This window comes from Rosa chinensis, chromosome 3 (genome assembly GCF_002994745.2).
Source record: "Rosa chinensis cultivar Old Blush chromosome 3, RchiOBHm-V2, whole genome shotgun sequence".
Taxonomy (NCBI): domain Eukaryota; kingdom Viridiplantae; phylum Streptophyta; class Magnoliopsida; order Rosales; family Rosaceae; genus Rosa; species Rosa chinensis.
In genome coordinates, this window is record NC_037090.1 from 7152011 (window position 1) to 7169384 (window position 17374).

Genomic DNA, 17374 nt, shown 5'->3' on the forward strand with positions numbered 1-17374 from the left:
GGCCAGGACAGATTCTCTTTGCCGACGTTAGAAGATCTCGTGTCGGTTTTGGTTCATCGCAGAGGTTGGTTCTGATTGCGATAGCCTTCACTCCGAATCGAATCGCTGTTTTGAAGAAACTGAAATTGATCAAGATTCCGAGTCCTATTGCGAATCGGAGTCGCCGATTTCCGATGGGTTTGGGGTTTTCACTGCAAATCAGAGGCATGGAGTAGGCTCTGATTGTCGACGCCATTGACGACGAGCTTGTTGCCTTCGTCGCTGTCGAAGCAGCAAGGCCTACTCTGATGATCAATCGTCGGCGAGAGAGAGAGAGAGAGAGAGAGAGAGAGAGAGAGAGAGAGAGAGAGAGAGAGAGAGAATTTCAGACAACAAGGAGGGTTGGTTTTGGTGACCGGCGAGGACGTCGATGAGGACCACTGGGGATCTAGGCCGTGAGCGTGAGGGAGGGAGGAGAGTGTGTTGCTCGTGACCAGGGAGAGAGAGAGAGAGGCATGGCATGGCACGGCAAGGCATGGATGTAGTTTTTTAATTAGACTGAGGGTAAAAATGTCAAGTTAGTTTAAATTGTGTTAGTGGGAATAAAAATTTATTGTTGGGGCAAGTGGGTTAATTTTGATGCTTTGGGTCAAAGGCCTTTTTTTTTTGGTAGGATAAGAAGATACTATTGAAATGCTTTCAGCTATATATATCTAACAAACAATCTCAATTACAGATAGTAAAAAGCACATGAAATCTAGATCAAAATTACGTACTGAACTTAGGGCTCTAGTGCTGTTGTCGATTTACTCATGAAAAACTCTCGAGACCTTAGGCCTACAAAGCTTTTCACTTGCAGTGTCAGGATACCTTAGACCTGTTCTTCACACCATAAGGACAACCTCTAGTCTGGTCTATCGTTATTGTTGCCTTTAAGAAAAAGGACCAATGCAGGTAACTCAAGTTCAGAGGCACACTGTGTCCTCCAGTACGTGGTAAGAATTAATGTCGGTAGTTTATGCCAAAAGTTATAGTTACCTTCAAGGGTAAGAATAAGAATTATGCAAACATGAGTCCAAATTAAGTCAACGTTTTCTCCCAGGCAAGGAGCCAAGGATTGATGCTGATGGTGCAGGGTTCAAAGCCTTAGCCGCCTGCAACACCGAAACCATCAATGAAGCACCTTAGCTAGGTCGCGTCTTAGCCGAATTAGCCCTTCCAACTGCTTTCAAACTTTGTTCTATGAAACTGGGAAATTTATCAGGTGCTCCAGTCTTGAAACCCAAAACGCCACCACACTAAACAAGTAAACAACCATCCACGATCAAAGCCACCATAATCACCTAAGCCAATGGCTTAGACCACCAAGACCATCATCAAGTCACGGAAAAAGAGAACTACCATCACAATCACCATCACCACAAACAGCAACACCAATACCAACAAATTCGACCAAACATGACCCATGAAATTGGAAGTAAATTAAGGACAAACTCAAAAGAGTCTAAGCTAGAAAAAACAAGTCCCAACTCCCAAGCAGTCGGTTCTTCACAAGAAAAAACACCGGAAGAAGAGAGAAACGAGCAGTCTTTCGTGCTAACCGTAATGGTATAACAGGTCAACAAAACTCCAGAGAATTGTTGGCTACTTCCAAGACACCCACAATGCAATCAATTAAGCAAAGCATGCTGCATGAGTGCATGTTACCTAGCTCAAAAGGATACGTTTGCTACTTCGCCATTTTATGATGATGGCTAGCTACCTAACCCAATTTACATCAGCAGATGTAACTACATAATAACTTTGTGTACCATAATATATATATATAGAAATTATTGGTACAGTAAGTCAATCGCAAATTTTAACAACAGGCTTGAATGAAGTATTGGAGTTACAGAAAATGTATACAATATGCAAGAGTCTATGATCGAAGAGAAAATCTCAATCAACCAAAAAGCTTAACCAGTTAGTATGCAACATTAGAATTATTTGATGAGAACAAATTCAATTGCCACCTGCTTGCATGTCATATTCTTTTTCTGACTTAATTTAATTAGTGCCAATTGATCGAACCGGCGAGAACAAGAACTTTCACATTCATTCACTACCATCGATGATACGCTGAAAAGTCTGCTGGATGGTTATCTAACAAGAAATCAACTAAAAGCTAGACATAAATTTAAGACGAGATTCAAGTAACAGTACACTTCATTCGAATGAAATTATATTGGAGATATAAGTCACTACACCATAAACTTCTATTGATAGCATTTGAAAAACGCTATAGTAGGATAGCATAGCGTTTTAGTAAACGCTATGTCTGCCCCAGCTATAATAGACCCGAGATCTTTCATAGCGTTTCTTCAAACGCTATAAAAAGTCTAGCATCCATAGCGTTTGTGTAAATGCTATTGTATATGATTCAATAGCAATTCAGAAACGCTATTATTGAACAAAACATAGCGTTTATTAAATGCTGTTAATAGACATACTGCATCTTTTAAAAAACTCCACTACATATATTTTATAGCATTTCAATGGTGCTATCTCCTATATGTTGTAGCAACTGAAAATTGCTACTATCCATTGCCACAATACTTTTTAAATGCAGTAATAAGACATCAAAAGTATATGGACTTTCATTAAATAATTTCAAAATACAATGTAATTAATATTCATAAAATTAGACAAGTACTACATTGTCTCAGCCATCAAGTTCTTTTGCCCTTGTACACTGATGATACAAATCGAAAAGTCTTAATAACAAAACTAATCTATTCGTCGAAAGCAGCTTCCAAAACTCGCAGTGTATCTCAGAATTGAACTGAACTTCCAAAAGCGTAAAGGTAATCTGAAATTTCACACAAACATATATAATAAACTAAAACATACTAAGTAGATACATGAAACTTTAGACATATTATATACTTGATGAAAGTTAAATGTGCGATACTCTTACCTATGAGTGATGGTTAAATATGAAGAAGTCTTGGCCTATTAGCTGATTCGAAAAACAACCTCTATCAGCATGTAATGTTACTACAATAACAAGACAAATTACTAATTATATATTCCTCTGCCATCAGACCATACCTTTAGGGAATTAGAATTCTATAGCAACAAAGCAAACCAAAGCCCCAATTGCAACACATTAAACAATTCACATATAAAAAAGAGTGAGAGCACTAAATGCATTATAACAAGAACTCAAGAACAAAACCAAACATAAACTGGAAACGCCAAAAAAAAAACCAGGAAAAACAAATTAAAACCAAACTCAAGATCATGATAAGAAGGAAAAACAAACAAACATTTCCTTAACAGATTGTGAGGCAAAAGAAAAAAACAACCAAATTTATTATATTACTGAACAGAATTCTTTGAGCGAAGAGAAAGAGTACACAAATTTAGAGCTTTTTGAAGTATTTATTCATTCCCTCTTGCAATAATGTACAACATAACAATCAATAATGATAAAGCTTATGTCAGTCATCAAGAGTGTATCAAAGCTAGAATTTTATCATTCACTAGTTGTGTTAGCATACCGGCCATCAATTTCAATTTAAGAATGCAAATTATAATACTAAGATATATTTGATCTATTGTGACCATTTAAAATATTGAACCATATGGATATATTTCTTCAAACTAAAGAGCATGAACCATATGTTGATATTAAAACTCTAATACTGAGCAACCCACAAATTAACTATACCCAAAAGTTATGCAAACTGTGCACAATGAGATTTAACAGAACCTAAGAGGAAATGAAAATAGGTAAAGAAAAATAAAGAAAGAACAACAAAACAAAAGAAGAGAGAATGTATACCTGATTATTTTCTTTTCGTAGTTGAACCAAACAGAACAAACTAACTTCCACTCTAAATCTGCAATTGACCAAATAAACAGAAAAAAAAAAACAGAACAATTAAACTCATTAAGATTTGTATACAACGTTCAGTGATAACAAGGCACTAATGTGAATCTTGGTCTTCTTCTTCTTCTTCTTTTTCTTCTTTTTTTTTTTTTTTTTTTTTTTGAAGATCTTGGTCTTCTTATGTAAATAAAAATAATAAGGCAAAGTCCAGATATCGATGGTTTCAGGGATGATACTAATGCCAGACTTCTCTGTATAACATCTCCACCCTGTTCCTACAATCAATAACTATGAAATTCAATAGTAAAGAAAAACAAACAAGAGATCTAATAAGATAAAAAACAATAACCAGTCCAAGTTGTTTGAACTGCAAAATTTTGCAATACCTTGGAAGCAGTGAGATGCTCTACTTGTTCCCAAAAAGATGTTCTGGATCAACGCCAATATATACTCTCTTTCACCAACCTATTGAGTATTGATGTTGTCATCAAAGTACCTCAACCCCACAAGCAATCCGGCAGACATGATATAAATATGAAAACATAGATACATATATAGTTAATCCAATGCCTTATAAAAAAAAATCATATTCCCGTTTTGGGGCCGTATTTGAGATTGAAAGTTTACATAAAAGAATTCTGATTCAATCTGAAAACAATTCATAAAAAATAAAAAGTAAAAATACAAAAATCCCCAATTTAGATTTCTCTAAACCCTAAGTCAAATTTCCAAGAAATAGGAGAATCATAAAGACTAAAGAAGAGGATAAGAGATCCTTACCGATAGAGAATAGAGCTCCACTACCATAGAGAACAATAGAGTTATAGATTCCAGGAGGAGATGGAGTCTGCGTTTTCATTCTGGCCGGCCAACACTTCTATCTATTTATCTTGTTAATTTGGGGCACGACTTCTAATCTTCTATCACGTTTTCCCTTTTACGAGGTGAAAATTTTAAATCCCCGCGTCTTTTTTAATGACCCGCCACCTACCCACATATAATAATGGCGTTTCAATATCTATTATAGCGACTGTAACTTCTACAGATTTCCAAAATTAACCATTTATAGCATTTTGAGAAAAAACGCTATAACAAAGTGCTATCAATACTAGGTTTTGTTGTAGTGAGTGTACGTAGGAAAACTGAACCACAGTTTATTCATTGTTCATTTGCTAGTAAATATTACAAGCCACTAAAGCTAGTAAATATTACTGCAAATACACAGATACTGCATATATATATATATGTATATGTATATATGTATATATACCATGTTCATAGATTATTAAGGTACGTAGTATATCATGTTGTCTTTAGTTGTGCTCTTCTGCCGCTTGCAATCTGTCGGCCGGGTACAATTGACCAGATTTGTTCCCTGGTGATCGAAACAGATAACTATTTCCCTCAGAATTAATCCAGTTGTGCTGCTCCCAGTAGTTAGTGTGTCCTCTTTGCACAGGATGAGAGGTATTGTATCGGTACCGATCTTGGACTTGACGGCTGCTTCAAAATCAGTGAGTGCATATGAGTGCCCCGGCTTGATCTGCTTTTTATCCAAAATTGTATAGAGATCATACTCCTTCCACAGCTCGTGAGCTCTCTCAAAGTACGCTTTCTGTGTGATAGCTGGTGCAGTACAAGACCCATGCTTTTCGTATTCCTCTTTCCAAAACCCTATATTGGTTTTAGCTCTTTCGACATTGGGCCAAGATTGGCCAAGATCGTTTTGCAGTGATGTTGTCATCTAGCAAATAAAACAAGTGAAGTAACTTATTTAGTTACATAAACATAAACTAAACATGCATTCAGCATAAGAATATTGAATATTCAGTAAAAATTAATAATACCACGTTTTGCTTGAACTGGTGTAGTTTCTTTGACTGTTTACATCTCACCAGGGGATTGGAAATGTTCGCGGGCCAGACACCGTGTATGGTAAACATTTTTGGCAACCTCGCAAAACATATCTGGGTGTTGTAGCAGTAGCCTTTGGAGTATTGCAAAACAAATTGTAGATACTCGTATGGCTCTGCGTGGGAACCCTTGAGCAGAATAACAGAAAGCAAGAAAATAAGACAGACTGCTGCTGGGGTTTTCATTTTGCTGATATTACAGCCAGCTAGAATTCGTATGGTTCAACAAACATGTAACTCTATATATAGAGCCCTGAACTCTAGCTAATGTGGTTTTAATTGATCCAATCTAGCTACACTATGTTGAACTGAAACTCGCTTTTTTCTCTTTTCTGTTTACACGTCATTTCCATTCGCATGCAAGAATTACATTTTAGGGTTCCTTCTTGCTTTTAGCAATACTATTTTGAAGCTTAATTGATACGTATCGCATTTGATCATTCTTAAATTTATTAATGTGCAAAGGACAAGCATGCAAATGATCGTGAGAGCATACAAAATGCATCGCCATCCTGAGTATTCCGCACTATTTCCAAGATCAATGTTCCTATATTAGTTCATATATGATTAATTGCGAAAATGAAATGGTCCAGTTGTTATTTAGCATTATTGTACATTTTTTTTGACATTCTCATGATATTTACGTTGATGGTTGATTGTGATTAATTGATTGTAGCTCACAGTTTAGCAGATTTAGGCTCTAACATGGCAATTATTATATACCCTACGTACTGTGATTAGCTCTAAACACTACTAGCTAAAACTGTAGTAATCACTTATCTATCAGGTAGGTACCGCTTCCATAACTGTACGGAATGGTAGCAATTTGCCAACAGAAACTCAATGGGAGAAGAAGTACTACACGTACATACGAGGATGAAACTGTAAACTGATCATCCATAACTTGGCTTAAGTCATTTAACCAAACTTGATTAAAATCTTAAAAGCTATTGCCAAAATCTAAATCAACCCTAGATAGGTCCCTTACCGCCAGATATGATTGGAATTGTCCAGTATGACTTAAGGATGCATCGATGATCATTTGAGTACCTTGGTGTACGTGTGCCTATGTACACTACCCTTTTATTTGTAAACGTGTATCAGTTAAACTATATGCTAATTAGATCACCTTGTTTAGTAATTAGTGGAACTCGTTACGTGGTCCTTCCTTTCGGCCTAAACTCTGAAGCTAAGAATTATATGCGTATATCACTAATTAAGTGGTGTATCTATGCATATGCAATAATAAGCAAAATGATCAAGAGAGTAGAGAAATGAAGAATTAATCATTTATCACGAGTATTGTTATTTTGTCCTACAAAGGATATGGTTCTCAATTTCAAATATAATTAAGGTCATCGGTCATCGGTCATCGTGAGTATTGCCTGCTGTTAGTACTAAGATTAATTAATGTTCCAAAATTATTAAAAGGGGTTCGGAGTATGAATTTTTTTCCTTTCTTTTTGACAATTTTCAGCACATTAATTATTGCGTCAACATTTTTCATCTGCAGCATCCTAAAATTGGTATAAATTCATCACTAGAACCTACTCAAAGACCACGTACCTGCAGCTTCAAAACTATGAATAAGACATTCAAGAATTAATCTTTACAGTCTTTTTTCCTTTGAATGCTTTTCATCTTGATTATATAATTGATTCATTGATTGTAGCTTAAGGTTTCTCTACATCAAAAAGGAAATATCTTGGTGGGTTTGCTCACTTACAGATTAAGACTGAATTCAAGCCGTCTCATTTTCAACTACCCATATTTAGATGAAACTAATCGATCTGCATGTACCGAGAGGCAAATTTGGTAGCATATTTGGATATATAACATGTTCGAGAAGCAAAGAGTCCTCGGCCACCATATATGAGTCATATGTAAAAGTGGATGGCATATATTGTTCAAGGGATAATGCCAGAGCATATGCATGCACTAATTGTACCATATGTAAGCTGCTACACATGAAAAGCAGGTTACCATAAGGACTAACTGTAGCCAATTATATACGATGCTATAGAAGGTTAATACGGTGCTAAACCCTGGTTGCCATTAAACGCTGCTAACCTGGCCTGCATAAGGAAACTGAAAAAGGATTCATTATTTGTTCTTTATGGTAACAAAATCAGAAAGGGCATATCTTGGTGGGTGTGATCACTTACATATGGTGAATTCATGCCGTCTCATTTTCAGTTTCGCATACATTTGGATGAAACTAATCTCTATCGAGAGGCAATTTGCTAGAATATTTGTTTGGAAATAAACTATCCCCATTAGCCACCATATACGATAGACACCTAAAGAAGGAAAGAGTCATCTATTTAGCCACCATATATGAGTCATTAGCTTCAAAGCATTTCAGTTCATTCCTTTGTTAGAACTTACTCTCAGTTCTAGTGCTATAAATCTATCTTAGTATGAAAACAAGTAAACAATGATTTGTATGTAAATATATGTAAGAGTGCATCATTGATCATAATTAGCATTTAGGATTGAAACAACATGTATATCCTATGTAGCATATTATATAAACTGTATAATATGTAAAGCAATATAAATGAAATCACCGTGCATCATAAGGTTCTGCATTTAGGCTTGGGATTGAAGTCGCTATATCAATCCTGTATCTGCAAAATGCATAAATACCAGAAAACAGACAGAACGGACTTACTTGACGCACTTGAGTTTTCCATCTTAATCTTCTCCTGATTTCACCTTTAGCATTCTCTTAGTGATGGGACTAATTGATGAGAATGATTCTTGCATCAGAAGGGACCAAAATATCTGATATATAAAGCATTGTATTGTCAGTTTCTTCCATCAAGAAACTGACAATGCCTCCCAACTGCCTTTTCAAAAAATCAGATAAAGTCTCATAACTGTATTTATGAATTTCAAATTCTAACAGATGTGATAAGTTGGACCAAAATGATTTTCTTAAGTCCTTAACTTATACTTGACATTTGAATTCAAAACTAAATCATATATGAATATATACTTAGGTTCTATACAATGTTGGGTTCATTAAGTTTTTTTACATCCTTCTCAAACGACAATATTATACTCTATTGTTAATTCAAATTCCAAAAATTAATGGTAGTTCGTAAAAGGGAATAGCACGTACTGTTATATTTCAAGGGACACTACCACAAAAGTGGGCTTCACACACCATTTTGAATGGTGTGAATTGGGTCAATGGACACCATTGATTAGTGGGGATGATCAATAGGCACGGTTGTAGACACTAATTGTTGTTGGTCTCTTTTACTGGCGTGACAAATACCCAACAAACTCGCCAACCAAAACAATAGTGAGTAAATTGTGAGTCCCAAATATTGATTGGTGACTCTATCAAATTATATTTATAAAAAAAAATTTCTCAATGGATCTATCCGAGCAGTCAACTTACCGTTACGGCTGATAAATCAAAATTCAACACTTATGCATAAAACACAATCCATGACTTCCATTAAACATAAAAAAATGTTCACAATATCTCAATTTAGAATAGATCATGACTACATCACTTCAGCAATCGTCCATTGACCACTGCTAATTATGAATCTAAATATACAGTCTTCCTTTAATCCTTCAGGAATGTGGATCATTGCTTCCTCACCAGGATACATGCTCCTGCCAACAGATCATCACTTTTGGTATGATCTGATAAGAGAAGAGATGAGAGTTAGTAAAATGAATTGGTACCCAAATTTTTTTTTTTTAACAGAAAAGAAAAGGAAAATATATTAGTATCAGTACCATATCTCACAATCAGGGATTTGATTCAGAAGCCAAAAACATTAAGAAAATCTGTGAGACTAAATGCCCAAAACATCACCAAAACTAGTCTGACTCGAGCAATAAATAGTTGAATACCATCCCGAGAAAGCTACAGTAACATCAACCTGCATAGAGTAAAAACATGTATCCAAATTCAGTTCAATATGAACTAATCAAATTATAAAATAAAAAAAAGTTTCATTATTTCTTACCAAAATGAAACTTTCATTCTAACCTTAAAAAATAAACCCAAAATTTTGATCTGCCATCAACAGAGATGCATGCAATAGCCTAAAACCAAAATCAAAACCAAAGAACCAACCAAATATAATTAATGAACCAAAACCCTAAAATTCAAAAAGAGAAATAATTTGTTTTACCTTTTGTGTAAATATGAGATTTCATTCCATGCGGGTTCAAATTCTCGCCATTTTTAAGGAGATGAAGCGAAACTATTACAACAACTAGCCGGATGGAAGATATGTCTAATTTTGTGCAGTACGGGTAGGTGATTGAGAGATTGCTACTTCTCTGCTATCTTCAAAACTAGAGATGGAGAAAGATAGACAAAGAGAGAGAAGAGACACCTTTTAGACAACACGACTGCTACGATTTTACCGGGATTCATAATGTTGCCCTTCTTTGTACATCAGAGAGTGAATGAGAGAGCCTTTTGTAGTAAATATGCACCTTTTACCCAGAACCTTGTTTCTCTTTATAGGCTTATGACTGTGCAAACAATAATAGGATGATAATGCTAAATATCACAACAGAAAACCACAGCACAAGAACACAGAATTTTATAGAGGTTCGACAAAAACTTTGCCTACGTCCTCTGTGTGATCTCTCTTGAGAATCACTAGCACTATGGAGATAACAACTTGATTACAAGTACTTATTGAAATCCCTATGCTAATCCCCAACCCCTTTGCTAGATCTCTCTATCACCCTTGGCTCTCCCTGCCCCTATGTTTATATGTAGCTGAGATCTCTCTTTGATCTCTTCTCTAATCTGAGGACACATTATATGACCTCCCTGCATCCCTATTTATAGATTATAGGTGCTGGTTACAAACAAGTCACATTAGGATTCCTAAAACTATTAGAACAAGGAAAGAGAGCTAGCTTTCCTATTCCTAACTAGAATAGAACTTACTTTCCAGGTCTAAATCAATAGGAATAACTCTTCCTATTCCAAAACCCATTAGGATACTAGAAGAATTCCTATACGTGCGCACTAATCTTCATTTACCCATCTGGTTTTGTCTTGAATCCTAATCAACTCAGGCATATCAACGAGCCAAATTCACAACAATCTCCACCTTGGTGAGTTGATACCAAACTGATTGCTGCAACCTCCAGGATATCTTGTACTTCTTAAAGTAATCCTAAAACCTTCAAGAACCTTCACCTTGGCAAAAGTCTATTTGCCTCAATGCACCTCAAGTGAGGAGGTGCTCCACCTCAATCTCAATATGCTGTAAGATTGAGCAGGTTCAAGTAACACTTGAACTCCTCCATGGCAATGGGCCTGGTCAAACAATCTAGACATTCTCCCCTGAATGAACTTTCTCAGTTGTTATCTTCCTTAAGTTGACCCAACCTTCGCTTTGATGACCATGAACATCAATATGTTTCGTCCCTGCTTGAAGCACTTGATTCCTTGACAAATTGATGAACCCATTCTTCATCACAACTTCTTGTTGAATTCCAAACTCACTCATTAATCCATTAAGCCATAATGCCTCTGCGGAAGCTTCTGTTAGTGCCATACAATCTACTTCAGTGGTAGACAACGTCGTAGCTGATTCCATAGTTGCTCTACAGCTCACTAAACCTTCACCACAAGTAAAAACATAACTTGTTGCAGGTCTTGTCTTGTCTACGTCTCCTGCCAAATCTGAACCCTTAGGACCAGCAATGTATGCTTGTTCTTGTTGTCTTTCAAACACAGATTCATGCTCTTTCGTGACTCTCAAGTAATACAGAATCCACTTCACTACTTGCCAGTGCCGTCTACCCGGATTCACCTTATACTTTGACACAATGCTCAATGCTTGAGCTAAACCTGGTCTTGTGCAAATTCTAGCATAGATAAGACATCCCACTACTCTTGCATAAGACACATTCATCATCTTATCTAACTCCTTCGTAGATGATCTCTGCACACTTAACTGGAAGTGTGCTACTGGTGGAGTAGACACAGGTTCATAAAACAGCCATATTTTTCCCGCTTCTCTGTCCCTCCTTATCTTCACTCCTAGGATCTGTTGTGCAGTTTCTAGATCCTTTATGTCGAATTCCTTCCTTAGTTGTGTCATTAAATTTGAAATTCTAGACATATCCTGACATGTAGTTAACACGTCACCTAAATAAAGTAGTAATAGTAAAACCATACTATCCTTGAACACATGATGATAAACGCAGCTATTCACTGGTGAGATTTGGTCAAAATCGACCCTTACTTTCTGCGAATTCTCCTTGGCCAATACCTGAGCTTTGAATCTCATGGCTTCCTCATCATTCATTCCTTCCTTTTTCCTATAAACCCACTTACAGCCAACCTGATTTCTTTCTTTGGGCTTAGGAACCGACTCATGAACCAAGTCCTTCTATATGGACTTCTTCATCTGTTCTAACATAGCTCCCATCCAACTTTCTTGTACATTATTTGCTATAGCTTCGTGATACGTGGTTGGATCTCCTGGACTGAAACTTAGAGCATACTTGTCCAATGCAATGCATATCTGGAACTCCTGCCCAAGTGACTGACGAACCGAGTCGTAGGTTCGCAGTGCTAATTTCTCCACCTGAGCTTGTATTAATGACTGCTGTTGTTGCTCTAAGAATTCTTCCTCAATAACCCCTTTTATCATGCTCCACCTGCTCAATTTGTTCCACCTGAGCTGGAGTTTCTTCCATGATCCCTTTGGTTAGAGGAAATTCGGTTGCTTTCTCTACAACATCAATCTTCTTCTTCACCTCACTTGTCTTGACTTCATTGAACGACATTGTCTCCTCATCAAAAATGACATGTCTACTTAGAACCCTTTTCTTGCTGACAATATCCCATAACTTGTAGCCCTCTACTCCTTTCTCAATACTGAGAAATATGCACTTGCGTGACTTTGGCCTGAGTTTGGTTTGCTCATTGTTGGAAATATGAGCATATGTGCTGCAACCAAACACCCTTAAGTTAGAATAGTCAACTGGTTCTCCAGACCATACCTCCTCTGCACACTTGAAGTCCAAGACTTTTGATGGTGACCGATTAACCAAGTAACACACATGGTTAATTGCATCTGCCCAAAAAGTGTCCGGTAATCCTGCATGCAACCGCATGCTTCTTTCTCTCTCCAAGAGAGTTTTATTCATCCTTCTAGCAACTCCGTTTTGTTGGAGATTCTCTTTCACCGTGAAGTGTCTCGTGATTCCTTCATCCTTGCAAAATTGTAAGAACCTTTTCATTCTATATTCACTGCCATCGTTGCTTCTCAAATACTTGATTTTTCTGCCTGTTAGATTTTCTACTTCTGTTTTCCACTCCTTAAACTTGGTGAAAACCTCATATTTCTCCCTCATAAAGTAGACCCAAATCTTCCTCGAAAAATCATCTTAAAAAGTAACAAAGTACTTGAAGCCTCCCATAGACCTTACTGTTGCCGGCCCCATACATCTGAGTGAATATAATCCAGCAATCCTTTGCTTTTGTTCTCACAATTTGCTAACTTGAATGCCACCTTCTGCTTCCCAAGAATACAATCCTTGCAGAAGTTCAGTTTGCAAATACTGATACCTTCTAGCTTACGTTTCTTGTCGAGTTCCTGCATTCCTCTTTGACTCATGTGCCCAAGGCGATGATGCCATAGCTCAGTCTTGTCTTTTACCTCAGCAGAAATTACAACTCCACCTATTATTGCAGTCCCTTGAAGCTTGTATAAGTTGTTAGGTTGAATGTCGCCCTTCATCACAACAAGTGATCACTTGAGAACTTTGAGTCTTCCCTCTTCAGAGCGATACCTATATCTGGCCTTGTCCAAAGTAACCAAAGATATCAAGTTCTTCCTTAACTTAGTAATATATATCTGACATTCTCCAGCATTCTAACAACTCCATCATGCATTCTGATTTTCACTAATCCAATACCTAGGATCCTACACGATAAGTCATCTCCCCTAAAAACCTCTCCACTGCTACTATCCTCATATGTGTCGAACCATTCTCAGATTGCACACATGTGGAAAGTACAACCGGTATCCAAAATCCAATTTCTGAAAGCATTGGAGCTGGCTGCTACCACAAGGAGTTCACCGTCATCTTTATCTTATTTGATGACTACATTGGTTGTGTTTGAACTCCCTGCCATCGCCTCTACTTTCACCTTCCCTTCTTTGCAGTTTCTTTTCAAGTGGTAGGCAGCACCACATTTGAAGCAACCTTTCTTGTATTTTTCCTTGGATTTTGATGTACCCTTGTTACCAGATTTATCCTTCTTACTTGTCAACTGACCTGTCTCCTTGCCCTTGACATGAATGCCTCCTTCTTGAGAGCTTTCGGTCTCCATACTCATCTTAAAATAATATTGAATAGCTTCGGTAATCTCACCGTACTTGAGAGAATCCTTACCGGAAACGAGTCTGGTGATGAAGTGCTCGAATGAAGCTGGTAAAGATCTTAGCAGCATAAGTGCTTTCTCCTTATCTTTATACCTCACATCCACCTTTGATAAATTGGCAACACAAATCTGAAATTTATTCAGATGATCTTGCAGATCCCCGCCTTCATCCATCCGAAGACTATAGAGTTCATCTTTCAAGAAGAGTTTATCCGCGTCAACCTCTTTGACATTGTCCAATGTCTTGTTGTTGTCCATATTCTCACCAATATGAACCTTGCCCGCGTAAACCTTCTTGAGATAATCCCAGGTCTCTTTGTTGTTCATATTCTCACTGGCACTAGCCAATACATGAACCAATACATGATCAGCAAGATGTAGCCCTATAAAGCTCTTTGCCTTCTTGTCCATCTTCTACCAAACCTTGTCTGCCATATTAGCTGCCTTATTCTCTATCCCGAGAATAGCCTCGTACAGACCTTGTAGAATCAGGACACTTTTCATCTTCCTCTGCCATAATGTGAAGTTATCCTTCCCATTCAACATAATGGGCATCACATTGCTGTCTGCGTTTGCCTTGTCATCTGCCATTTTAGAAACACCTTGAGCCTAAGCTCTGATACCACTTTGTAGTAAATATGCACCTTTTACCCAGAACCTTGTTTCTCTTTATAGGCTTATGAGTTATGACTGTGCAAACAATAATAGGATGATAATGCTAAATATCACAACAGAAAACCACAGCACATGAACACAAAATTTTATAGAGGTTCGACAAAAACTTTGCCTACATCCTCTGTGTGATCTTGATGCGCTCAAAGCAAGCACATAATTTAACCCTGAAAATATCGTTAGTAGTATAAGTAAATAGGGATCGTTCTATTCCGGGGATTGAGGGTACACCTGTAATTGTGAAACAAATAAAGAAAAGTATTATTTACAAAAATAAAATAAAGAATATAAATATATACAATTGTATAAACAAATAAAGAATTAAAATAATAAAGTATTATTTACAAAAATAAAATAAAGAATAAATATATACAAGTAAACACAAATAAAGGGGGGGTTTAAGATTTATAGAATTGAAAATTAAGATAAATAAAATAAAGAAAATGTAAAAACATATATACAAGGGTGAATCGCAAGGAACAAAGATCAAAACCACATCCATATGCAAGAAATCCAATTACAATTCCTATAGTTGATTTTAAATGTCATGAGAGAGGAGTTGATCATGTGAAACATTCGAAAGCAAATGATTTCCCATATTTTACTTTTCAATGCTAATTAACCTAAGCGAAAGCACCTAGATTAATTCTATCAAACATGCAATCAAGCCCTAGAAAGCTAGTCAATCATGACATGTTCAACGCATTAGACATAGAGAAAGGCTATCAACTCAAGTGTACAACTTAGTTATGGAAAAGTCCACCTAATTGCAATCCTCTTCAATTAAATTCGATTCTTGTCCAGAACCTTTACTACTTTTGATTCAAGTTACACAAAACGAAAAGTCGATTTCATGTTCTTAAACCTAGCACCAATTACATGCAAATCCTATAAGTGTCGACCCAAATAAGATAAACATATAAAAGTTTTCTATCAAGCAAATTCAATCGAACAATCACACATAAGCAACTTAGGAATCACAACATAGAAATCGAAAATCTTATTTAAACATAGAAATTGGGCTTAAACTTTGCCCTAAACATTATTGTTAACTAGAAATCATAGTTTTACAAAATCAAACAAAGAAAACAAGAGAAAGGATATAATACACCTTGAAAGATGAATGATAAAGCCTTGAGACGAAGAACTTGAAGATCCTTGAAAGCAAGCAATCTTCTAGGGACGACACAAGGGTGGATGGCGGTTGGGAAATTGATGTATTGCATGGCTTCTCTTTCTCTTGGCTTGAAAATGAAGAATAAGAAAACTAGAGAATGGAAAAGAAATATGGAGAGGAAATGGAGAGACAAGGAGATGGAATGGATGAAGGAATGTGTTTTAGAATGAGAGGAGAAGGTGTTTATATAGGGAAGAAAAAGAAGAGTGAAATGATGAGTGGAAGAAAAATAATGAAAGTGGAGTATGAAAGTGATTTGTAAAATATGGAAAAGAAAGAGAAATGATGAAATGAAAGCAAAGCATGAAGGTGCAGCAACATGGAAGTGATGATGATCTATTAAAGAGATTGTAGAAAAAATATATCCAAGGAAAAAGAGAAAAGCATCTAGCTTTCTTCATGTGGGTGGGAAACATGAATATGTGGTGTTGAGCTGTTTTCAGGTCAGTTTCTTCCCCTTTATTCCTTCAATTATTTCTCCAATAAGACTTCATTATATGCCTTCGACTTCTTCATATGAAATGTTCCACTATGAGTGTAGATCATCCTGACAAATTTTCAGAGCTTCAATCCATGTGGTTCGGCCGGAAATGCTGCTGGACCTCTTACAGGTCCAGTTTTCCGGTTTTGCTTCTGTAGAAAATTGGGCTGATTGTTTGAAGGCCTTCCACTCATATTTTTCTCTGGTACTCTTCATAAGAAATGATCATTTGGGTGTCTAGAATGGATCTGGAAGGTTTCAGCTCATTTGAAGTTCATTTGGTCAGGCGGCCGGTCCTTCTTCTTTGCTTGGCTTGGTTTCTCCTAGCCGGAGTAGGAATATGTGTAAAATTGATCTTTTAGTACATTTCCATTTTTCTCCATCATTTCCAGGTAATTATGGACCTAACGCTCATTTCACCTTCATTTACTCCAATGTACCTAAAAATAGAAATTGAATTAAAAATCGATTCAGTTAAGGAATTAACTAAGCAAAATGTGAGGAATTAACTATTAAAATATCACATTAAAATGCTCCTATCAAATTCCCCCACACTTAGCTTTTGCTAGTCCCTTAGCAAAACAAAACAAAAAAAATCCAAAACAGAACAAAGACTTGACAAAAAGCAAGTAAATGACTCTATTGCTCCTAACTGTTGTCTCAGAGACTCCAAACTCATGGCTTTCACGTTAAACACTTAATCAAAATCACAAAGATAATTTCATGGTTAATAAAACTGTGACATTCATATGACTAAGCAAGATATGGAGAACTTAAGTTATACAGTGAATGATAGCATGTTTCGAACAAGTCCAATCCAAACTCACAGGGCATACTCTCGATTTTTCTCTCAGAAATGGCTATGCTTAAAAGCTTC

At 36.6% G+C, this 17374-nt stretch overlaps 2 protein-coding genes and 1 long non-coding RNA gene across 6 annotated transcripts; all 3 read right to left on the minus strand.

Annotated features, from left to right (window-relative positions):
• Nucleotides 1-2607: 2607 nt before the first annotated feature.
• On the minus strand, nucleotides 2608-4833 carry LOC121052143. 4 transcript variants are annotated; one of them, XR_005808177.1, is made up of 4 exons: nucleotides 4637-4833; nucleotides 3809-4321; nucleotides 2939-3018; nucleotides 2608-2830 (listed from the first exon to the last, which is right to left on the minus strand). It is a non-coding gene; the product is annotated as an uncharacterized LOC121052143 (long non-coding RNA). The 4 variants fall into 4 exon arrangements; XR_005808176.1 differs by having other exon boundaries at nucleotides 3809-4131; nucleotides 4243-4833; XR_005808174.1 differs by having other exon boundaries at nucleotides 2939-2980; nucleotides 3809-4833.
• A 151-nt stretch (nucleotides 4834-4984) lies between these two features.
• On the minus strand, nucleotides 4985-5959 carry LOC112194032 (ribonuclease S-7). Its single transcript, XM_040516211.1, has 2 exons — nucleotides 5704-5959; nucleotides 4985-5600 (listed from the first exon to the last, which is right to left on the minus strand). The coding sequence occupies exons 1-2, from the start codon at nucleotides 5953-5955 to the stop codon at nucleotides 5142-5144; spliced, it is 711 nt and encodes a 236-aa protein (XP_040372145.1). The 5' UTR covers nucleotides 5956-5959; the 3' UTR covers nucleotides 4985-5141.
• A 5137-nt stretch (nucleotides 5960-11096) lies between these two features.
• LOC121052259 (secreted RxLR effector protein 161-like) lies at nucleotides 11097-11873 on the minus strand. The gene has a single exon (XM_040516925.1). The coding sequence runs from the start codon at nucleotides 11871-11873 to the stop codon at nucleotides 11097-11099; it is 777 nt and encodes a 258-aa protein (XP_040372859.1).
• Nucleotides 11874-17374: the final 5501 nt, after the last annotated feature.